General features: G+C 37.7%; 1 protein-coding gene across 2 annotated transcripts; it reads left to right on the top strand.

Moving 5' to 3' along the window:
• Positions 1–5,731: 5,731 nt before the first annotated feature.
• LOC121515119 (troponin I, fast skeletal muscle-like) lies at positions 5,732–22,020 on the top strand. 2 transcript variants are annotated; one of them, XM_041795725.1, is made up of 7 exons: positions 5,732–5,848; positions 14,057–14,092; positions 15,698–15,734; positions 15,820–15,948; positions 17,630–17,719; positions 18,046–18,222; positions 20,954–22,020. In XM_041795725.1, the coding sequence occupies exons 2-7, from the start codon at positions 14,082–14,084 to the stop codon at positions 21,032–21,034; spliced, it is 525 nt and encodes a 174-aa protein (XP_041651659.1). In that variant the 5' UTR covers positions 5,732–5,848; positions 14,057–14,081; the 3' UTR covers positions 21,035–22,020. The 2 variants fall into 2 exon arrangements, with proteins under 2 accessions (XP_041651659.1, XP_041651660.1); XM_041795726.1 differs by having other exon boundaries at positions 5,773–5,853.
• The last annotated feature ends 2,357 nt before the right edge of the window (positions 22,021–24,377 follow it).

Here is a 24,377-nt window from a genome sequence, read left to right as displayed (position 1 = left end):
AAATACTTTGTAAACTGTAGAAACTTTGAGAGAATAAAAAGCTGCTGAAGACCACCTGCCCTGCTTACATGGATTTTCACATCTTTAAAAACAAAATCAGTGCCTGAAACAATATTTTATATTATAAATTAAATACTGAAAATTTAGAAAGTCATTCTATGAGTAGATGAATGAAAGTATTTGTCAGCTGTCTTTCTCATTCCTAAATAAATCTCCCTACTAGTTCAAAAAAAGAAAAAAAAAAGAAGAAAAAACAAATATAAAAGCATTTTATAATACCAAATTGTGCTTTTACTTTGAAAAGCACAAACCAGAAACTAAACTGGCTGTGGAACATCCTGATGTGGACATATCTGCTAAAACGTAAATATGGCTTACTATTTGTAGTTTTGTTGTGGCAGCGATGTGCACTACCTGCAGTGAAAAGCAGGCGAGCCCTCTATTCTCCAGATCCTCTGTGCATGAGGCAGCACGCTCACACAGGCTGTTTAAAAACACTGACTTGTTAACATGCAAACACTGATAAGACTGAGCTCTGTATAGAAGTTGGCAGCAGACTGTCTTAAAGTCTCCAAGAAGGGGAAAAAATGTTTAAACCTTGGGTGACGTATTTTTATCCCTCCAAATAGACACACTTAAATTCAATTTCAGTACCATATGTATAGATCATAGTACAATGTGATTTCTTCATCTGTGCACCTCTTCAACACCCGTGAAAGTCCCTCAGCAAGTAAAAGGGCAACTCCAAAGGTCAACCAAGATGTTTTTTAATCTCATTTTAGTGCGGATGGGGGGAAGGTCAATTTAGTAAATTTGAATTGGAGAGTTTAGCCACTATGATAAAGGTTCACTGAAACATTTGGGTAATATTTTATGGAATTTCAAAGTGTTTTCAAGTGAAATGCTTCAAAAAAATCTGTTTACAAATTCTCACAGAGATTTAAGTAATTTCTTCCAAATTTTAGGGAATTGTCATGGATTTTGGAAAGGATTATTTCCAGGAATTTTCTGAAGAAGTCCTTGTGGTCCAGCATGTGTAAAATTTAAAATGTCTAAAAGTTTTTTTTTTTATTATTTTGTTGGCAAATTAAGGTCATTTTTGGTAGTTTTTGGAAGGAATTTGTGTTTTGTTTGTATTTTTTGGAGGATCTGATTGGCAGTTGTGATCTGGGTTCATTGTTCTTTGAATTTCAAGAATTTTGTGAAAATTTCAGGTATTTTGTGAAAATTTCAGGAATTTTGTCAGGGGGAATTTGCCCCTGTTTTCATTGAATTTTGGGATACCTTATCCACATTTTTAGGAATTTGATAATAGATTTTTAGGGAATTAGCTTTGGAATTTTGGGGAATCCCTGAAAACAAATTAAGCAACTTTAAGAGAATTTGAGGGGAAATTGTTATTGCAATGAAGTATTTTCATGGAAATTTGGTAAAGTTATTGGTAATTTTTGTGATTGGCAATTTTGAGGTCGGTGTGTTGTCCTTTGAATTTCACGAATTTTCTGGAAGTCTGTTCGGAAGTCTTGGGGAATTCGCCCCTATTTTCGGGGAATTTTGGGACATCCTTTTGCACTTTTTAGGAACTAAATAATACATGTTTTGGGGAATTAACTTTGAGGTTTCAGGGGAAATTTTAAATGGAACATATAGGCTTTAGGATAAAGTTTCACTGAAATGTTTGGGGAATATTTTATGGAGAGTGGAATTTTGGAGCACTTTTAATGAGATGCTTCAAAATATATGTTTAAAAATTTTTCACAGAAATTAAAGTAATTGTTTTTTCAAATTTTTGTGATTTTGGAAAGGAATATTTCCAGGAAGTTCAGAACTTTTAGTGGAAATTTGATCGTGCCAGGTGTTAACAAGTCCTCGTGGTCCTGTATGTTTTAAATTTAAAATGTGTGACCCGTTTTTTGATGACCAGCCCATCACAGCCCTGAAGAGGTTTGCTGCAGACGAGCTTTGATGCTGATGTTGGTAGAAAATCACAGTTTTTCTCTGTAGCTCGTTTAAAAGCAGTGAACCTGATCCAGCTCTGAGCCACCGTCTGGTTTGTTGCTGTTTTATGACGTGTAAATCCTCAAACCGTGTCACACGAGCTGACCGTTTAAACTCTCAGGAAGACGTCTTTAACACATCATTGATGGAGATAATGTTTAATTTTACTGTGAGACGCAGTGAAATATGACGCTAAATAATTTCTCATAAAACATTTAGCCCGGGGAGATAATCCTGATCCTGTCGATGACTTTAAAGATAGAAACCATCAGAAATAAAGAGCCGTATCTCCTACAGAGACATCTGAGGTAAGGGACCTCTTCTTTCCCTCAACTCATTCATTTAATGTGCATTTTTGCTTTTTAAATTTTAGATATTTGATACTCAGACTGTTAAAAAAAATTATATTCTATTTCTGAAGTGTTTTCTTGTTTAATTTCCTGAAGAAATCTAGAAGAACGAGGCCATAAAGTAAACCCTGTTTCCGCTGTCCTATGGGCCCTTAAACCCTGTTTGAAGCCGGACCTGACAACACTAAAGACCTGCCTTTAGGTCAGTAAAACACCCTATAGATATCAGAATAATAAAAATGCATGGCTTAGTGTTCTCTGTGTTGGAGTTTTGGTGCATAACGTTCAAGATAATAACGGTAAAAAATGAAGTACAAATGGTGCAACGAATAAAGAATGTATAAACACCAAAAAAATAAAAGGCAAAATCATGTTAAATCTATTTTAAAATTTACAATCCTGCTTATGAATTAAATCTGTAACTAGGGCTGAAAGCAGCACTGAATGGTTTCTGTGTAGAAACCGCTAGGTGTCAGCATCCTGTGCATGGCAGGGCGGATATTTATCATTAATGTGTTAAGTATTACTGGCATCTGACAATAGGTGGCGCTAAAGCAAAACCATTAACTGGACATTTAGATGTGTAGAAGGGCAGACCCTTATTTAACATGTGGAATTTGAAGCCAATCAGATGCTTTATATGACAGTTATGGCAGCTTCCTGTTAGATGGATTAGTTTTTTTTCTTCTTCTTATTATTATTATTTTTTTTTTAGAATTCTGACGATTTTTCTCTGAGACTCTAAAACCACAATTCAGACGTATTTTTTTTCTCAGAATCCTGGTGTTTTCCAAACATTCTGACTTCTTTTATTTTACATTTTTCTCAGAATTCCGACTTTCCCTAACCTTGCAAAGCAGATGGATACGCCCGTGAATCCATCTTGCAAAGCTCCCATCTGAACCGTTTGGGCCCGGTTAGAAAGTGACAGGACCAATCAGTGACGACTGGCAGTACTTTCAGGTGCGGCAGAGTCGTGACGTAAGCGAGCAGCAGCAAGAGGCCGGTGCAATTACGGCGGAAAACACTAGCATGGATGCTGCTAAAGCGCCAGTTTTATCAGAACTTGATAACATTTCTTCACTGAAAGAAGAACAAAGAACAGCAGTGAGTTGTTCTTTTCAAAAACGACTAAAGTTGTGTACTGACATGTCTACAGTTGTCACGGTTCGCGTTATTCCTGAGTAGCTGAGCATATGCACCTCGATAGCGGCCACGTCACGGGTTTTGTCGCTCTGATTGGCCCGTAGAGATGTGACGGACAGAGCATTCATCCAATCACACTCTGAGTTTTTTTCAAATCCTCTGCCCTTCCCACACGCTTAGTATTGAAGGTTTTCCAGATGGATGTGTGAAACAAATCCATCTGACGTATCAGGTTAGACTCTCCCAGAAATCCGAGTCTAAAACTGTTTTAGAATCCTGGTGTTTTCTCAGAATTCTGACATTTTTCTCAGGATGCTGACATTGCTCTAGGAATACCTGCTCTTTTCCAGGAATTCTGACTTCTTTTTTAGAATACTGACTTTTCCCCGCTTCAGTATTCTAACTTTTTTTTTTTTTTTAGAAATAATTATTCAGAATTTTTTTCTCAGAATTTTGATATTTTTCTCAGGATATTGATTCTGACTCTTTTCACAATGCTGACTTTAGTCAATATGTTCTTTTTCTTACAACTGACGTTTTTGTAGAAATTCTGATTTTAAAACATGGGTGTCAAACTCAAGGCCCGGGGGCTAAATGCGGCCCACAGTGCAGTTTTACCCGGCCCACAAGATCGTTTCATATTTTAATTAGAAGTGGCTCACCCAAATGAGGTCTGTAGATTTCCTCCAGTATAAAAATGTAAATTTAACCATGAAGATTGAAAAAAAAGAAAAAAAACCTTGTTAAGTCATAAAATATCTGAAAAAGTAGAGAGTAGAAATAGCCAAGAATGACAGAAAGAAATTCATTTGTTTTTCATTTCATATTTTCATTTTGCACCCCAAGATTATGACCTAAACTTAGGATTTTGACTTTTTATTTCATAATTTGACCTTTAAATTCATATTTCTGACCTTTTCTCTCATATTGTGACCTTTTAGGGTCAACATTTTTCATTTTAAATCATATTGTGACCTTTTAAACCCCTAACTTTGACTTTTAATGCCATACTTTCACCCTTTACAGTCACAATTTTGAATTTTATCTGCTATTTTTACCTTTTAAGCTCTTGATTTTGTATTATATATCATAACTTGACCTTTAAACTCATGATTTTAAGTCTCTATTACATTGACTTTTGATTTTGTATTTTGACCTGTAGGACTTATAAAGTTGACTTTTTTTAATCTCAGATTTTGAGCCTTTAACTCATTTATTTATTTATTTAGCATTTATTTGACATGGACACACAGTAACATTGATGCTGTGATATTTAATCATTTTGACTTTGTTTTTTTTTTTTCTTTTTTAGAAATCTTAAGATCTTTTATCATCACTGTTTAATTTTCCTTTTAATTCATTACCTGTGAAAACATCCTGATGTTTTTTCAGATTTCAGACTTATTTTTTCAGAATTACGACAATTTTCTCTGAGCTCTGACTTAATCTCAGAATTCTGACTTAAAAAATCTGATAAAGAAAATCTAGAAAATTAGCCTGAATACTTTCTTTAAAGTAAGAAAGCTGACTTTAATCTCAAATGTATTTTTTAAACAACACAATTTTGACTTTTCCCATGAATTCTGATTATTTTACATACAGAATTTAGTTTCTCCTCAGAATCCTGATGTTTTTCTCAGATTTCTAAAAAGAAATTCCCATAATTCTTACTCTAATCTCAGGACTCTGACATGTTTGTAGGATTTCTGACTTAAAAATCAGAACCTGGACCTTTTATTTCTCAAATAAAAATTAGACAGCATACTTTCTCTAAAGTGAGAATGCCGACTTTAATCTTAGAAATCTGACTTTTCCCAATAATTCGGATTGTTTTAAATTTAGAATTTAGTTTTTCCTGATGTTTTTTCTCAGATTTCTAAAAAAAAATTACTCTAAGCCCATAATTCTGACTTCTTTCCAGAGTTCTGATTTAAAATGAGAATTTTAAAGAGACGAAGACAAAGCAGTGACCAGCAGCATGGTTTCTGTGATTGTTTCTCCCTCTCCTTTTTCTCTAAAGCCGTTATTAACCTCTGATTATAAAATGCCTGCGTGTTTAATCACTTTCCTGCATTCTGTCCATCAGAAGCTCCATGCCACCTGATAATACAGATAACAATCTTAAAGGGCGGGTTATTTATAATGAGGCGAGCCGAGGAAGGGGGCAGATGACACTGTACTGTATTTCATGACCTTGCCAGCTCATTGGTTTGACCACTAATCCACTTCCATAACGAGAAAGTGGAGGATTTAGAGGGCTATCGCAGATTGCAATATATACCTTCTTAACACCGGCTCGGCCTGGGGCTCGGTCTGTGTCTGTGTGACTCTAACAAGCTGAAATCTCCGCTCTGGTAAAGTAAGAACGCTCTCTGTGGCTGTTAAAGTCTGCTTTAGTGGATGAGGGCGGACAGCATGGCAGATTTTAGTCGCTTGCATGCCGACTCTGCATGACAGCTGCTGCAGACGCTTCATTGTGGTAGTAAATGTTAGTTTATTTAGTCTAAGAGAATATTATTGTGGATTTTTGAGAAATTTTACATAATTTAAGAAGATTTTAATGAATATTTCAGGTTTGGTCTAGTGGTTTTGAGGCTGTGCAGAGGTAGAGGGGCTGATTTTGGCGTACGGAAGTTTATTCTGCCTAAAATCAGTAATATTAAAAGAGTTTTAGGCACTTTTTGGAAGTAAGGCACACATTTCCAGTTGTCTTTTTTTCATGTTAGATGGCTTGAACTTACCTTAATCAACAAATAAGTGTGGTGTGTGTATTTTTATTCTATTTTATTTATTCTTATGTCTTTTTTTCTGGACTTTTTCTGGATTTCTGAGGTGAAAGGAGCTAATTTTTCCGACGTGGCGTACAGGTGATGAACGATCTGGTGATGTGGCGTGCTGAAAGCCAACACCACTACAAGGCTTGAACTTGAAAATCGATCCGTCCGTGTTTATCCTCCTGTCAGCGCCAAGGGGTTCGGAGGAAGGCCTGGTCTAATCTGCAGCGGCTGCCAACGTCGGTCTCTGTCATCGCGTTACACCTCGGTTTAATCCCCGTCACCAAATTTAGACTGTTTTCTCCATGAGAACGCAGATGTGTATGCTTCACAAAGGATCTGATTTGGTTGTTTCTTGTTTTATTTCCCCCAAATTCACATTTTTAAATGACTCATTTTGCTCCTGACGTGAAAGCTTGAATTTTTTTTTGAAAATGTGTTACATAACTTCACTTTTACTTGCTTTTAAAATGCTTGTACTTTAATTTAGCCCAATGTTGATGCCTTTCAGAAAGTCTTAATGTATTTTTATGCATGTGTAAGAACACAGTGTCTAAAACAGGATTTCTTTTTGCAGACTTTTTTGTTTGTATGTCTGAAAATATAAGGAAAAGCTCCTTTTGGCCGTGTTTTATTGTTTAAATGCACATTTTCCCCTTTAATTCAGCTGGATTTGTACCTTTTTTAGTGTTTAAGCAGATCCTGAACTCCGTGCATCTGAGGTCAGCCGTGCAGCGGATTATTTTTGCGATATGCCCTCATGTCTTGTCCATCCGAGGGATGTTCTGGGGTGTTGGGTTACTGCGAACCCTTCCACTCTCCCTCCAGAGACAATCCCCAACACCCATATCCCTACTTAAGACACAAATCAGGGCCAAATTTAACCCCGGGATGGTATCCCATCTCCAGAGCGACATGTTGTTATGTCCTCAGAGTTTGGGGGTCCTAAAATACACGCTGAGCCGTGGAGATCCCCCCCTCTGGATTGTTATTGGTTTACAGACGACGGCCATTTGTTCGTGGAGCTACGCAGGACGTCAGACATCTTTTCTTTCAAGACAAACCCCGCTGTCATTTTTTTCCCTCCATAATAAAGATGTTAGGAACAGCTGTTGCTCCAGGAATAGAGTCTTAATCCACTGTTCGTCACAGCGCCTAAACATGACAAACAGCTCAGGCAGCCAGCGTCTGGCCTCCGAGTACCTCTGGAACCTCAAAGTCCCCCGACGGGGTCCTAAAAGGGTCTGTTTACTCAGTCTGGGGGGATCTGAGCATGCAGACATGGACAGGGGCAACGTATATTTAGAAGAACAATCATTTTATCATGGTCAGAATTCCTCACTCCTCAAAGTTTGATTTTAATGCTGTAGTTTGATTTTAATGCTGTAGTTACTGAAAGTGTGGAAATCCAGTCTTTAGGGATTAAACGTATGGATCCAGGTGTTTTTTATCCATTACGCTTTTGTGAGTTGTCCTCCATCTTTAAAAGTCTTTTATTCCCCTCAAACAGAAATGTTGAGCTTTGTTCATAGGAAAACAGAAATCTATGCCAGAAAAAACCCAAGTAATTTCTATGAAATTGTAGTTTATCTTTTACTGGTGATAGGAGTGTAATGATTGGTCAGTGTGGCAGAATTCTGATTTCAATCTCAAAAGTTGATCTCAAAATTTTATCTAAAAAAGCAGAATAAAAAGACTAAAGTCAGAAATCTTACGTGAATGACAGAATTCAGATTTCTGTCTCAAAATTCATACCTTCAATTCAGAATTCTGGCTTCAGTCTTAAACTTTAATCTCAAATTTGCACTCAGTTGCACTCAATTCCAAAATCAAAGACAAATTTCTGAGAAGAAACTCAAAATTCGGACTTTAATCTCAAAACGTAAAAATGTTCAGTCAGACAGAAAGTCAGAATTCTAAAATATGATAGAGAATTCTGGATTTAATGGGATATCGAATCAATCTTGTCTAATTTTGGCTATTTTATTGAATCTTCTGTTTACTACCATTAAATAAGTCCAATATTTCAGTTCGTCTCTTTTAGCTAAAAACAATCAAAGTGAGAAAAATACGCCAAAGCCTCTTATTTAGGTAAATAAAACCTGACAGCTACAGGACATCCACAGTTCTGAAATACTAATAACCAACAGTACATCAGCTCTACAAGAATCAAACTCTTCCTGTCATAGTACGCCACAAGTCACTAGGCCAGGCAGACATTAGACAGAAAACATGCTCATTATTGGTGCCACATCAGATCTTCTACCAAAAATCTGACATTTTTATTTATTGCATTTATTTCATCACAGTAATCCACCAATTCATGTGTCAGTATGTTTATAGATCATAAACATAAGTAGCTTTAAATAAAAAAAGTATGTCCACATAGAGGGCCTAAAGAGGGAACTTTGTAAAGTTTGTCTACTTAAAGGGCTCTAAAGAGGGCACTTTGTAAAGTTTGTCTACTTAAAGGGCTCTAAAGAGGGCACTATTGACTTTTGTGTACTCAGAGGGCTCTGATTAGGACCTTTTGTGTACTAAGCCAACTCTAAATAGGACACCTTGTCAACTTTAGTATACTTAAAAGGGTTTTGATTAGGACCTTTTGTGTACTTAGAGGGCTTTAAATGGGACACCTTGTCATCTTTAGTATACTTAAAGGGCTCTGATTAGGACCTTTTGTGTACTAAGCCAACTCTAAATAGGACACCTTGTCAACTTTAGTATACTTAAAAGGGTTTTGATTAGGACCTTTTGTGTACTTAGAGGGCTTTAAATGGGACACCTTGTCATCTTTAGTATACCTAAAGGGCTCTGATAAGGACCTTTTGTGTACTTAGAGGGCTCTAAATAGGACACCTTGTCAACTTTAGTATACTTAAAGGGCTCTGATAAGGACCTTTTGTGTACTTAGAGGGCTTTAAATGGGACACCTTGTCAACTTTAGTGTACTAAGAGGAATCTGATTAGGACATTTTGTGTACTTAGAGGGCTTTAAATAGGACACCTTGTCAACTTTAGTGTACTAAGAGGAATCTGATTAGGACATTTTGTGTACTTAGAGGGCTTTAAATAGGACACCTTGTCATCTTTAGTATACTTAAAGGGCTCTGATTAGGACCTTTTGTGTACTTAGAAGGCTCTAAATAGGACACCTTGTCAACTTTAGTGTACTAAGAGGAATCTGATAAGGACCTTTTGTGTACTTAGAGGGCTCTAAATAGGACACCTTGTCAACTTTAGTGTACTTAAAGGGCTCTGATTAGGACCTTTTGTGTACTTAGAGGGTTTTAAATAGGACACCTTGTCATCTTTAGTATACTTAAAGGGCTCTGATAAGGACCTTTTGTGTACTTAGAGGGCTCTAAATAGGACACCTTGTCAACTTTAGTGTACTTAAAGGGCTCTGATTAGGACCTTTTGTGTACTTAGAAGGCTCTTAAAAAGACACCTTGTCATCTTTTGTGTACTTATATGGGCTCTAGAGAGGACACATTTCAACTTTTGTGCACTTAGAGAACACTGTCAAATTTTGTCCTCATGGAACCTAGATGGCACTAAAGAGGGTACTTTGTCAACTTTTGTTGACTTAGAGGGCACTTAAGCAATTTGTCACGTTTTATACCTTAGAGGGCTCTTTTTAATGCCTACTTAGATCACCCTTTAAGAATGCACTTTGTCAACTTCTGTCCACTTCGAGGGCACTTTAGAGGTTGCACTGCCAGTTTTTTTCCACTGAGGGGCACTTCACTGGGTACTTAGCTTAATGTTGTCCATATTAAAGGCACTTAAGAACAATTTGTGAAATTCTGTCCACTTAGAGAGCACTAAAGAGGGAAGTCTGTCCACTTTTTTCTACATAGACGGCACTGAAGAACCAAATAAGGCATATCATCATGTTTGACTAGGATTTAAAATGAGGTCCTATGGTCATGGGTTTCATTTTATCCCTCTGATTACTTTCAAAAATTGAAGACTGTATCTACTGGCATAGTTGTGGGTAAATCATATTTGGCATATTAAAAATTTAAGTAGATTTTCTTTATTTGGGATGGGCAGAGCTAATGCTCTCTGTGAACAAACATGGGGGATCTTTAAGTAGAAAAGGTTGGAGACCACCGGATTACACTGTTTTTACGAAACACCTGCATATTTACCCTAACTCAGTCTCTTAATATGTGTATGAAGAGAAACAGCAATCAAATAAAAAAGGCGTGTTCATTGGAGGTCTGTTATTCTCCTTGTGTGGAGTGGCGGTACAGCGCCCTCTTTCGACCAGCTGCCAGTGTTTACTGTAAAAAAAGTTTGACATCTAGTGTAGCCAAGATACACATGTAGCTAAATAGCCTACTAGAATAAGCATCATATGTTAGCATTGGGCTCCTACTACAGCTAAGGTTTACTATTTCTAACTTTATCCAAGACTTGATCAAAGTATTTTACATGATCTGAATGTTGTCATGAATAATCAAGCTTGCTGTAATACTTTCATACATTCATGCTTGTTTGGCAAGCATGTGACATTTTGTTTAGAGTAGCACTTTAACGGTTGCCAGGTCATGAGTGAGTATTTACCTGCATGCTAACTGCTGAGTAACTCAGTGAAATGCTCCATTAGCAGCCAATTTCTCTTTTATTTCATGTCTGAATCAAGAAAATCCTTGAATTGCACTGTTTTTAGCCTGCAATTAGCATCTACATCATCATACAGATGCATTAAATATGATAATTAGCATGTAGCTTTCTATAATGTAACATGCTGCTATATCTTCTTCATGCTTGGTTATCTGCTTGAATAATTGCATTTAAATTGACTGTGTGATAAGAACATGCTACATTTAGCATGTGTAACCTGATAAATGAATAGAGTGATGGCATGCTAATGTTAGCATGTTGGCATTAGAATCCCAACTTCAGCTTGGGCCAATTTAAGAGGCATCTGCTAATGAACTGTGAGGATAAAGGAGTATAACTGTGACCTGCAGGTGTCGCTTAAAGACCAGTTAGAGCATGGTAGCAGTCACTTTGAGTTATCGTCTGTGGGCGGTAAAACCTGATTTCATGTCATTCAATAAAAGAAGCTGTTGAGATATTAAGCTTCACTGCGGCGTTGGACCACCGTCAGAGCAGTCAGACGCTGCTAAAAATAGAGCCGGGTCCCGTAAGACTTTAACGCGGCCTCGGTTACAAAGTTCAGTTCATGAAGTTTCCTGGAATTAACATGAAGTCTTAAGATAGAGTTCACATGAGCCAAACATGAAATGTGAGACAGACGAGTTTCTCCTGCTGGAGGAGGAGATGTGGAATCAAACATGAGAGAGTTTGACACAGAATAGATTATAGTGAAAACGATGATCTGCAAATCCCAAAGTCTAAAGAAGTGGTGGGAATACTGCTACTTTAGCTTTGTAGGCTCTTAAATAGGAATGGTTTTAGCTTGTTTTAAAATGCACTCTTTGCTCTCTTTTCTTCAGCTGCCTGTGCCAAAAGTCTGTTTGAGATGGGTAAAAGAAATATTGGACATGCTGCTCCTGCAGCCTGTTGTGCAGGAATATGTATGCCTGGGCGAGCTGGTCTCTTTAAATGTGAAAAAGTAGATTGAAGACATTTGAGGAAGATGTATCAGGTTGTAGATGTTTCGACTGATAACTTTCTGACCTGAGACTCAGTTGGTTGACCTGTTTGTAGTATTTTAAATTTTTTTATATATAATTTTTTAATGTGTAATGTTTCATGTCTGTTAAGACTGAAGTCTTCCTGGTTAAATAAATAATAAATAGGGCAAACAGTTCCAATCCATGTAGAGACAAGACCCTTCTATTAAAGGGACACTTCAACATTTTGGCAAATTCATCCATTGCCATAATTCCTATAGTCTTGGTAATAGGTCCATTACCTTTAGTTGTCGCTGCGAGCTGTTTTGTCTGATTGGCCTGTAAATATGTGACAGACAGAATGTTCATTCAATTCCTGTCTGAGTTTTTTTTCAAAGGCTCTGCCCTTTTCCAAACACCGTCTATGGAGAGTTTTTCAGACGGATGTGTGAAACACATCCATCTGGCGTGTCCGGGTATAGCATTCCCAGATATTGTTAGAAGAAATGCTTTTTCTCCTTGGACTGAGATCACATAGAGACTGTTGGCTTTGTTTAATCCTCTCATTTAACCCATTTAGACCTAAGCCCACCATGCAAATCCAAGCAAACAAAACAACCTCAAATGCCTGGGGGCTTTTAGAAAAACTGCACAGAATTTCAGCATTACCTAGGATCTTTAATTCTCTGCCTTGGTAGCAGATAGAAAAATGAATTAAAAGCATTTTAAAGATAAAATCCTTGTATTTTGCCCTAAAGCTTCTCATTTTTTAAGATCATCAATAAATCACATAATAGGTCAAATCAAAAATGTCCTGCTTCTCTTCGACAAAGTTCCTCAAAATTATCAGTTTAGAATAATACAGAGTTAGAGTTGATGCGTTATGTACAATACTATTACGGTCCTGAATTCTTACTTTTTTAAAAAGTGCATTGAATACTATTTTGTCCTTTTATGTGCACCAGAGTTTACATTTCGGTTAAAAAGCCTCACAAACAGCCCAGTCAAGGAACTCTACTGCTTGTAACAGTGTTCATTTCTTCAACTAAAACTGCACCAAAGGGTTAATGCTTTACTAGACATGAAAAGTCCAGGAGAGACACAAAGGTTAAAAACACTTAGGGCTCAAAGAGTTCAGGGTTGGGTGCGCAGATGGTTGAGTGGTTTAATGCGTTACCCATGTACGCGGGCGGCCGGATTTGAATCTGGCCTGTGGCCCTTACCACATGTCTCTCCCCACTCTCTTCCCTGTTTCTGAGTCTGTCCACTGTCCTTGCTCTATCAGACAAAGGCATGAAAAAGGCCCAAAAACAATTATAAAAAAAAACAAACAAAAAAGAGTTCAGGGTTAAACAGAGTTTTTGACAGAATAAAAACTCTGAAGCTGTCTCCTAGCTCTACGTCATAGTCTCAGACCAAACTGGTGGAACAAGTTCAATAATCAATCCAAAAGTCAGCATCGATTACATCTCTGTCACTTCATTGATCAATATATGACATACTGGAAGGGGCTGATTCGCGTCCTAAATATGAATTTAAAAATGTTTTAACATGCAAAGTAACTGAATTTGAAACATGCTATTGAAAATGTAATCACATGTTATTTACTATCAAAACTTAGGGATGAATTGTGATTTAAAAAATGAACTGATTTACAGCCCTTTACATGACCATTAGAAAGCATAAGTCCAAAAACAGAGGTAGTCCTGTTTAAAATGTGTCCTTTTTATTGATTTATATATCATCCTATTCTACTTTTAAAGTTATCTTTAAATGTTTCGAACTCTTATTAAAGCCAATTTTTATTGAGTTTTATTTTAGAGTATGTCATTTTATTTATTTCATTTTAATTTTAACTTTTTTAAATGAACATTGTGTGCTTCCTTACTTTGTGGATACCTGCTTTATATGGAGTCCTTGATTTGGGACATATTCTCTAACCTTCTGCATGGATCGCTGGGTGTCTTTTTTGTTTATAAAGCATGTTATGTGACATTATTTTGTATGAAAAGTTTTACAGGCTAAAGTTTGAATGATTAAAACATTACACTAAGACAAAAAGAGTCAAGCATATATTTCTTTCTTTCTTGTGTCACTAAAGTGATCTATCATCATATGTCTACATGTAAAAAAAAAAAAAAAAAAATTATATATATATATATAATGTTTTTTTTGTTTTGATTTTATTTATCAGGTAACATCAAGATCCTGCGGCCAAGATGAGTAGCGAGTGAGTAAAGTTCAGCTTTTAAATAAAGAAGATGGCACTTAATCACTACGGTGGCATTTGGTCAAGTTTATTATTCTCTATTTCTCCAAATCAGGCTGCTGTTGTGAATGATGTTTGATGCTTAAAATCTAAATGAAATTAAGACTATCTGATATCTTCATTAGTAGCGATCTTAAATCTTTATTCCAACTAGCTGAATTTGTTTCGCCTCAGAATCACAAGGTCCCGGTTTGATTCAATGTCAGTTCATGTAGAGATATTTTAGTTATAAACACATTTTACTTCAACATTCTAACCAGACACATTATTTAAAACATCAAGGTTTGCGTACCCAGACCAGTAGTGTTTACATTATATTAACATTTTTTTTGGGACATCTGGCATATCCAGCTCATATTGACAAGGCGCACTAGATATCCAAGATAAAATGATGAGGCGTAAGATTCAAACCTGGAGTCTGAGTCCCCGTCCACACGGAGATAAAAACGATATATTGCCGTTTTGTTTTGAAAAAGTTTTCCATAAAGACGGGATCATTTCAGGAAATAGCATGGAACTGCTGAAAATGACTGAAAACGCTGTAGTGCATATGCCAAGCCTGTACGTGGTGCTGTAATGCTGCCACTGAAATGCACCAAAAGAGAGAAGAAGATCACAGAAACCTGTCAAAAACTTTCTTCTAGTTGTCCTTCTGGTTTTTCTCTGTGTTAGATTTAAGAACATATGGTGTCTGCTGTTCTTGGTGGTGGTAAAGGAACATCGGATTTTGCTGTAAAAGCCATAACAAGCTCAGTAGCCTCTGTAGCACAAACACAGCCCTGTAGTCCGCCATTGTTGTTTTGGCCGGATCCGCGCAGGTGTCTTAAGAGAGCTACACTATGTGTAATCATTTCAAGAAAGATGCGGTTGGCCATCCACACGGGGAGGAAAAAGTAGCCGTTTATGGATTTATGCACTCTGGGACCCGTTTTCAAAAGGTATCGTTTACAGTCACCCAAGACGCTGTTTCTGTGTGGATGAAACGCCGATAAGACAAAAAACTTTTGCGCATACTCCTGAATTCGTCTCAGTGTGGATGGGGCCTGAGTCCAAAGGCTTTCAGAGGCGAGTGCAGGTCAGGTTTCAGCTGCATGAGCGACATAAGTTCAAGACTGGTTGCACAAGGAGCCGTCAGGAAATGGAGCAAGCTGATATCTAGAGATCAATCCATGGATTATATGAATTAATATTGTAATTAAAAAAGTGAAAACTGATCTGACTCCAAGAACTGATTTTTCGGACCCAATCCTAATCTACACTGCTGTCACAGTCAGCAGCAGACGCCCAGATTCATAGCAGCTGCGATATGGCCGTGACCACAAATCAGTCTTGGCTTAAATACCATTTTTTATTTTATTTGGATGCAAACCAGATTTAGATATCAAATATGTTGCATTAGCACACCATTTAAGGCATGCCGTCGGTACTATTGCCATGTTAACTTCCACCAGTTACCAGTTAAACTTATTTATGCATACAGTTAGGATTTTAAAATGCTAAAATTCAAAATCTGTCCAAATAGAACACAAAAATTCTAATAGTCTTGTTTGGTGTTTTTGTCTGCAGGAAAAGACTGTCTGCAAGGCGCAAGCATACACTCAAAGTAAGATGCCTGTTTCTTTGAATTTTATGCCTTTTCTTGAATTATTAAGCTGAAAATAATTTAAGGTGTGCTCTGTAATCCACAGAGTTGTATGCTGGCGGTGGCTAATACTTTATTGGAAGCTGAAGCAAACGTGAAGGTTGGGGAGAGGGAGAAGTACCTGGCCGAGAAGTGTCCTCCTCTGGAGCTGCCGTACTCTAAAGAAGAGCTCACGGTGAGACAGGCTCAGTGGATTACTACTGTTAGCTGGAGGTGCTACATTAATGTTGGCCTGTGTAATTTTATATCTCAGATATCTCACAGCCACTTACCTTTAGACCTGAGATATACTTGGTGTTATCTCTGTTTATGATGGCTGCCGTATGTCCTTTTGCATTTGCGCATTGGATGGACACAGGGAAGTAGAGCCGAGGGACACTGAAGTGACAAGCCAGGGCCTGTTTGAGTAATGTGGCAGCCCCAGGCAAAGACCAACATGAGGCCCCTCTCTTTTTTAGCTAAAAGCAATCATAGCAAGTGAGCAGCATATTTAGGAACATCTTTTTTCACCTAACAAATCCAGAGAACTGCAGGACAGACCCAAATCCAGACATCCATCTTCTTCTGCTTATCCCGGGTCAGGTTGCGGTGGCAGCAGGTGAAGTAAGTCAGCCCAGACAGTCTCCAGAACAATGTCTACCAGTTCCACCTGAGGAATTCCAAGGCACTCCAAGGCAAGATGGGATTTATTATCCCTCAGGCACATTCTGGGTCTGCCCGGGGATCTCCTCCCAGTTGGACATTCCTGGAAGATCTCCAAATGGAGTTGATCAGGAGGCATCCTGGTCAGATGCCAAAACCACCTCAATTGGCCCCTTTTTATGCAACGGAGCAGCGGCTCTATTTGGACATCTCTTTGGATGTCTGTAGTCCTCACCCTATCTCGAAGGCTGAGCCCAGCCACCCCCCTGAGGAATCTCATTTCAAATGCTTCTAATGTCATTCTTTCGGTCATTACCCACAGTTCACAACCACAGGTGAGGATTGAAACAAGATTCGACCGGTAAATCAAAAGCTTTGCCTCAGTTCCCTCTTTACTACCAGAGTCTGGTACAATGCCTGCAACACTGCTGGTGCCGCTCCAACCTGCCTGCCAATCTCACAGTCCATTGTACCCTTACTCATGAACAAGACAAGAGGTACTTGAACTCCTTCACTTGGGGCAAAGAATCACTCTCCACTGGATGGTGCAATCTATCACCTTCAAGAAGGTCCTGATGATTTGGAGTCCATAGTCTGACGTCACCTCCCCTGGAATAGGGAAACCTGGGCGTCCCTCCTGGGGTCAGACCTTAAGGGGTAGTGCAATTGCGAGCATCTGGTGGCTGGGCTTCATTCCACTCCACTCCAGTCGGGCTCAGCCCAAAAAGACAACATGGAGGCTCCACCTTGTGGTCCCACCACCTGCAGGGATAAACATGAGGGCTGGGTGCACTGGAGACCAGGTGGATGGCAAGGGTGGAGGCCTATAGCCAACACTCAAATAGCCAACAGTACTTCATCAGCCCTTAAAAGATCATCACAACTCAAACTCAGCCCATCCTCATGTTTTAAGATATCTCTGGGCCTGTTAGATCTTCGAAAATAAAAACAGGATGCTTGATATTGGTGAAATATCCATTCCTCTACCAGAACCATAGTATTCGTGTGGGGAACACTTAAAATTATTATCCAACGCTGATAAAGTTGCTACTGGACTGGTTCAAAATCCAGTTGCCACTTGATCCGTGTTGGGTAATCATGACCTGGATGACTGAGAACCTACACAGGCACTTGAAATGATTCTAATCAAAGAGTCTCTAAGATTGAACAGGTCAAAGCCTGAATGACCCCAAGAAATACTGTTTTCTCTTCAGGCACTCTGTGAGAAACTTCATGAAGAGGTTGGCGTCAGTGAGGAGGAGAGATACTGCATAGAGTTCAAGCTGAACATGGTTCTGAACGAGGTGAGACATGTCTGTTTAGTTCTTCTGGTTCTCCCTTTTGCAGATTGTGTAATTATGCACAGTCCTTATTGGCTGGTTTGAGTCCAACTTGAACCAAGCAGCGACCTACAGTGTTAAACTATGAAGACAGTGTCGAAGAGTTAAAACTATGCTCCCCAAGCGTCCACGAGGCTAATCACCAAAGCCCTTTAAGTCCCATCAACACAGAAGTCCTTTACTAAAAAATTTAAATGCATGCTCATTTATTGGTTGCATGAACAAAACGCTGTTGAATTTAGAAAAACAGTTTGACTGATGATAAAAGTTTGCTCTTGCATCCTCTGAAGGTCCGAGACCTCAACATAAAGATCGTGGATCTGAGAGGAAAGTTTAAGAGACCCAGACTGAAGAAGGTGCGTATGTCAGCCGACGCCATGCTGAAGGCTCTGCTGGGCTCCAAACACACGGTCAACATGGACCTGAGGGCCAACCTGAAGCAGGTCAAGAAGGAGGTCAAAGAGGAGGTGAGGAACCACCCTGTTAACCTGGCCTGGACCAAAGTGTTAACACTCAAAGCAACCACTGATATTTAAACTGTGGTCTGACTTTATAGAGGAATTTTGAGTTACAATCATGACTCAAGGTTTCACTAAAACCTTATATCAAACAAGTCTCCACAGTCCAAAAACAAACTGTTTAGGTAAATTCATGGCTCTTAAACGTCTGTAGGTGTCCACTAAAACTGCCTACTTTACTAGCAGTATGCACTGATTTGGACAAAATGTACAAAACAAATGCAAGAGCATGGAGTATAATTTTAATTAAAAATCACCTCAATTATATAAAGATAGCAGGCAACTTATGTGGGTAGAAATAATGATGATAATTTTAAAAAGATAAATATCTAAGGACGTGTGAGTTTATGGATGTCCAAGTTTGCATGTCTTCACAGATGTCTGCAGTCAGGTGTCTTTTGATAGTCTTGGAAGTTTGAAACGTGAAAATTTAAAGGCCATAATTTATCAAAAAGGGTTGGTAACCCATACAAAACAATGTTTGAGCGGCTAGAGTTAGCCTACCTCGTCTCGCTGTTCATACCTCTTTATTTGAAATATTTCACTAAACATTCTACGTGTCTGGCAGGTTAACGTCTTCACTTATTTGCCATGCAATAAAACACACATTTTAAGACTAATGAATGGCGAAAAACAGATAAAATAACAAAATTATCCTTTTCACTTGGCTACAGGCAGTTTCTATCAGGTGTCTATCCATCCATGAAGACATACTGGACACTAGGTGGCATTATCTGCATATTTACAAATATCTACAAGAAATATGCACAAGTAAAAAAAAAAAGAGCTCTTCCACTGCAGCACTGAGCAACACAACAAGACTCCTGTGACAACTTTAACCCTTTGGTGGCGACTGGTGTTTGCCTCCAACTAATGCCATGATGCCTCCGTGATGTAGGCTGTATAATGGGCTGTTAAAAATAGTACCAGCAGTGTTTTAACACGGATACACTGCCAAGGCTGCCCATAAAGGGGAGAGCTTTATGGGGCCCCACCAGACTGGGGGCCAATGGAGGTTAAAATAATGGTCCATTGTAAAGTTAAGCTGTGATATCGCTATTTTATTTCTAACCTAAATAATTCCTACTCCGATCAAAGCAACAAAAATGCATTCTTTTTCTGTAGTACAGAATTTTCAAAGTATAAACCCCTTTTCTTAAAACAGAATTACCTTTACAGCATAATGTGGTTAAGCACACTAAATGGTTGAGAAAGTAATGTCAGATTTCATAGCTAAGCCATTTGTGCAATTGTCAGGACGCCAGAAAAAAACAGGAAGAAATTGGCAAAATAGGGCAAAAAAGAAGTAGCAAAAATTGGATTAAAGTAGCCAAAAGAAGTGACAAAAATAGACAGCAAGTGCTAAAAGAAGTGACAAAAAAGTAACAAAAAAACAGGTTAAAAGTGGCAAAAAGGAGTGGCAAAAATGGGTTGAAAGTGGCAGAAATGGCCATAAAGGAGCAAAAATGGTAACATTATCAGCTAACAGTGGCAAAAATGGTCAACAAGCAGCAAAAATTGGTTAAAAGTGGTCAACAGAAGTGGTTAAAATGTAAAAAAAAAAAAAAAAAAAAAAGGGGGGGGCTATAAAGAAGTCAGAATGGGTTTGAAAGAGGCAGAATGGCCAAAAAAGTGACAAAATGGGCAAATGGTAGCAAAAAAAAGGCAAAATAAGGCATAAAGCAGCAAAAGGGGTTCAAAGTGGTAAAATAGGGCATAAAGAAGTGGCAAAATTGGATGTAAAGAAGTGAAAAAAAATGGTTAAAAAAAATGGATGAAAATGTGCATGAATAGTTAAAAGTGGCAGAAAAGTGACAAACAAGGGCAAAACGGAGCAAAAGTTGGTCTTGGCCAAAAAAATGAAGCAAAAATGGGGCAAGAAAGGGGCAGAAATGGCCAAAAGTACAGAAAGAGTAAGCAAATATCGACCAAAATTGGCAAAATATGGCAAAAAGAACAAGCAGAAATTTGTTAAAATGGCCAAAAGAAGTGGTTTAAAGGAACAAGTGGCCAAGATGTGGCAAAAATGGGTTGAAAGTTGCAAAAATGCCCAAAAAAGAGCAAGATTGACTAAAAGTGGATGAAATAAAAGACAAAAATAAACAGGTGGCTTAAAAAGTGGTCAAGATAGATTTGAAAGTGATAGAAATGGGCTAAAAGGGGACAAAATGGGCTAAAAGTGGCACAATGTGGCAAAAAGCCGCAGAAGTGAGTTAAAGCGGCAAAATAGGGCGTAAAGAAATGGCAAAATTGGCAATAAGTGGCTAAAACTGGCAAAAATGGATGAAAATGGGAAAAAAATGGTTAAAAGTTGCAAAACCGTGACAGAAAGTGGCAAAAAGCAGTAAAAGTTGGTTGAAAGAGGCCAGAAAAAGAAGCCAGTATGGGCTAAAAGTGACAAAAAAAAGTTGGAAAAGTAACACTAATAAATAATTTCCACATCAGAACACAATAATTGTCTGGCACCCTTCAGCTCCAATGAGCTAACTGTTAGCCATGACGCTAGCACCAATGCTATTAACACACATGCACTGACATCATAAATGAAACACTAATAGGGAGGGCCCATTCTCTGGGTTTTTCAGGGGCCCTGCTACTCTGTGGGTGGGCCTGTACACAACTGAATTTTTATATTTTAAGCTTTATTTCCACTGATATTGAATATTTTCTTTGTTCACAGGACAAGCAGCTGCGCGACGTTGGAGACTGGCGTAAGAACATTGAAGACAAGTCTGATAGGAAGAAGATGTTTGATAGTTAAATGTGATCCGTCATTGGTTGTTGGGCTTATGAGTGATGTTTAGGACATGGCTCAGGTCTGATGTCTTTGTTACTGAGGAGTTTTATTCCAAAACGCTGCAAAATCCACTGAAAATCTGCTGAAGTCATGACTGCTGTGAGGGTTATGTGCATAAACTAGTATCTGGAATATCTTTCATTACACTCAAGATTGGTGCATGTTTTTAAGCTTGTTTAAAGGAAAAGTCAGAGGTAAGGCCTCAGCTGTTTTAGTTTGTCATTAGGAATTTAAAAAGTGGACTCTGAGGATTTGTGCTTTACCTTTCAAATGCGGTAAAAAGATTAAAAAGAAAGATGCACAGATTTTGTTTTTCTTTCTTTAGAATAAAACTCCTCATTTAGATCTACGCTGCCGTCTGCTTTAGCCCGTATCTACATTGTAATGTGATGTATTTGTTGTTCTGTCATTTAGTACACGAGTGTGAAATCAAACATTTGCTTTAGTTTTAAGGAGGCTGACTGGTACTTCTGCATCGATATGGCTCAGAGTTTTTACTTCTTACCAGACTATTTCCAGCCAGATTTGTCTTAGATCAGTGATTGATTTAAGGCTGGCTTCATCCAAGATGATTAGAGGGCTGATTTAAGGTGAACTGATCATTCATCGAAATAATCCTCAAGTCTGTGGTGTTAGTGGGATTATTGAACCTGCCTGAACTGAATCACTAGATTAAAAAATGCCAAGTGTAAAGAGAGGGGTGGCTGTTTCGTTAGCTTGCCATGCTAACGAAACATCTACACCCTTGTCTTTTTACCGTTACCTTCGCAAGCCAACGCCAGTAATTAGCAAATGAAGCTGTCGTACGTGAACTCCTCCCTGCAGAAGTACCATTCAGCCTTCTGCCTGTACTAAACATCATGTCATCTTTTCTAAACTGTTCAAACAGACGTGTGATGTACTTTTCTCATCTTGTTGCTGTCAGATTAAACATGAGAGCTTCATGTTCATCCTGTTCATAGTCTTGTTGAATTTATTAACGCTTTGCTCTACACTGCGCACTGTTAGAATTATGAAAATTTTCATGTCAAATGAATCCTTGAAGTTGGTTCAAAGCAAAACTAAAGTACAGTCTAAATTCAGTCTATTGAATATTTTATGAAAAAAATAGGGCAGTCAAGATTAACCACATTAATCATGATTAATCAAGATCTACAGTGAGTGCACTTAACTTTTTAATTTTGGTTAATCTCATGTTATCGTCCCTTTTAGCACACTTTGGTCAATCCACGTCAGTGTCTCCCTGCAGCCGCAGTAGCAGCTGTTACATGAGCAGTTTCTTTGAAATCCATTTAAATTGATTCTAATTGTAGATTTAAACTTTTCTGTTCACATGGATGCTAAAACATGCAATCCGAATCACACGTGTATGCTCTTCCATCATCTGAATTCAAATGCTCTGACATGCACAGTACTGTCCAATCAGTCAATTCCAACTCCTCCCCGTGTAAAAATGTTGGATTGTGCGACTCCAGGGGTGTCAAACTTCCGGCCCATGGTACAATATCCGGCCTGCAAGATCATATATTTTTATTATATCTGCCCCACTGAGGTCTGCAGATGTCCTCGAGTATAACAATGTAAACTTAACCTTGATAATTAAAATATCCATGTTATGAAATAAAAACTTGAAAAAAATAAAGAGTGAAAGTGATTGGATAAAAAGTCAGGAATGTAGGGGGCATAAATTCATTTATGTTTTAATTCATATTCTCAATTATAAATCTCAGTTATGACTTCAGCTTATGATTTTGAATTTTACTTCATATTTCAACCTTTAAAACTCATGATTTTTTAATTTGATCTCAAATGTTGACTAAAAACTTATGATTTCTAATTTTATTTAAAAAAAACAGCATTTAACTGTTAACTTACAATAGAGGCAGTGACATCAGCTAACAACAGACTGGACTGAGATGAAATACTCTGTGATTTTATATTGTAGTGGTAGAGGGGCGGGGTCTTTCCCCACACATATTGGCCCCGCCCACATTAAACCAAGCCAAGAGGTGAAAAACTTTCTATTGGTCCAAATCCAGAATTCAGTCATACGTAGATCTCAGAGTTTTCACATGTTTAAAGCAACATTATTCCAACATTTCTAGAGTGTTAAGACAAAAACTGTGGATTTCACTTTACAAGGCCTTAATTTTATACATTTGTTGACTTTTTCCATTTCTGGGTTTTGGTCTAGCCACTTTTTAAGTCCTCTGATAAGTACCTCACATTGTCATAAATACCTCACATATTTGAATATCAAGTGTAGAGTAAAGGTTTTTTAACTTTTTGGGCCAAAGCAATCCAAAGATCAAGCCAAAATCTTAAGGCAATCCAGATTTATATTTGTCCAAAATAGCCTCTTCAACACATTACAGTAACTTTGGTTGTTCTATTGTAGTAAGAAAGTAAGATTGTATAAAATTTCACAAACAATTGGAACAATTGCTTTTGAGCTCTACTTAAGGATCAACCATTAGCTAAATTTTCCTTTTATAGTTAGCATCAACAAGATAGGGGGTTGTTTCTAAGATTAAACATTGTTGTTTGAGAAACCCTTGTAAAACTGCATGTTTTTATTTAATGGATTTAAAAACTTAACATTCATGGGAAAAACACGCTCTTTTGGGTTGTAAATGATTAAAAAGATGAACTTAATTTTGAACAGTTGGTGCTAAATATTAAACCTTTAACAATCAAAGAGTATGTTTTTGTGGTTCTGATGGGGATTTTTTTTAAACCTTAAAACCCTTTTTTTTCTCTTTTTTTTCTCTTTTGTTTTCTTTTGTTTTCTTTTGTCTTCTTGAATCGGTTCAAGATTTTATAATTGTTGTAATTTAAAAGGGATTCACCACAGAGAGTTTTTTCAGTTTCTTCAAAATGAGGTGAGTTATAAGGTTTTATTTGTTGAATTGCATAGTCTTGATTATTAAACTCTCTTGCTCAGCATTTTCTTTTTAATTTACTCTTACAGATTATCTTTAACATGACCCAGTGGAGTTTACAGTAGAGGTAGGTATTTTCAGTTATCTGCCTTTTTTTCAGACAAAGTCTAAGTAATGAAATGGATTATTTTCCCTTGAGATCAGCTGATCTAACATAAGCCTTTAACGGTTGACATGTGATTTGCTTTTCGCATGCGATTGGCTAATCCCACTCATGCTGCCTGCCTACTCTGTACTGTTTCCTCTGCAAGCTGCTTTTGCAACCCTCCTCCACCCCAGCTCCTCCTTTATTCTGCCTCTGATTTATTCAGTGTTTTTTTTAATATTTTGACTGTATTCTCTGAGAAGTGATGGGAACACTTGCA

This window comes from Cheilinus undulatus, linkage group 9, assembly GCF_018320785.1.
Source record: "Cheilinus undulatus linkage group 9, ASM1832078v1, whole genome shotgun sequence".
In the NCBI taxonomy this organism is placed as follows: domain Eukaryota; kingdom Metazoa; phylum Chordata; class Actinopteri; order Labriformes; family Labridae; genus Cheilinus; species Cheilinus undulatus.
This window is presented reverse-complemented; position numbering and strand designations above follow the sequence as displayed.

Excerpts from the sequence above, each read along its gene's own strand:
- LOC121515119 (XM_041795725.1), top strand. Across the intron at positions 17,720-18,045 it reads TGAACATGGTTCTGAACGAG|GTCCGAGACCTCAACATAAA; the intron begins GTGAGACATGTC and ends CATCCTCTGAAG. Across the intron at positions 18,223-20,953 it reads AGAAGGAGGTCAAAGAGGAG|GACAAGCAGCTGCGCGACGT; the intron begins GTGAGGAACCAC and ends CTTTGTTCACAG.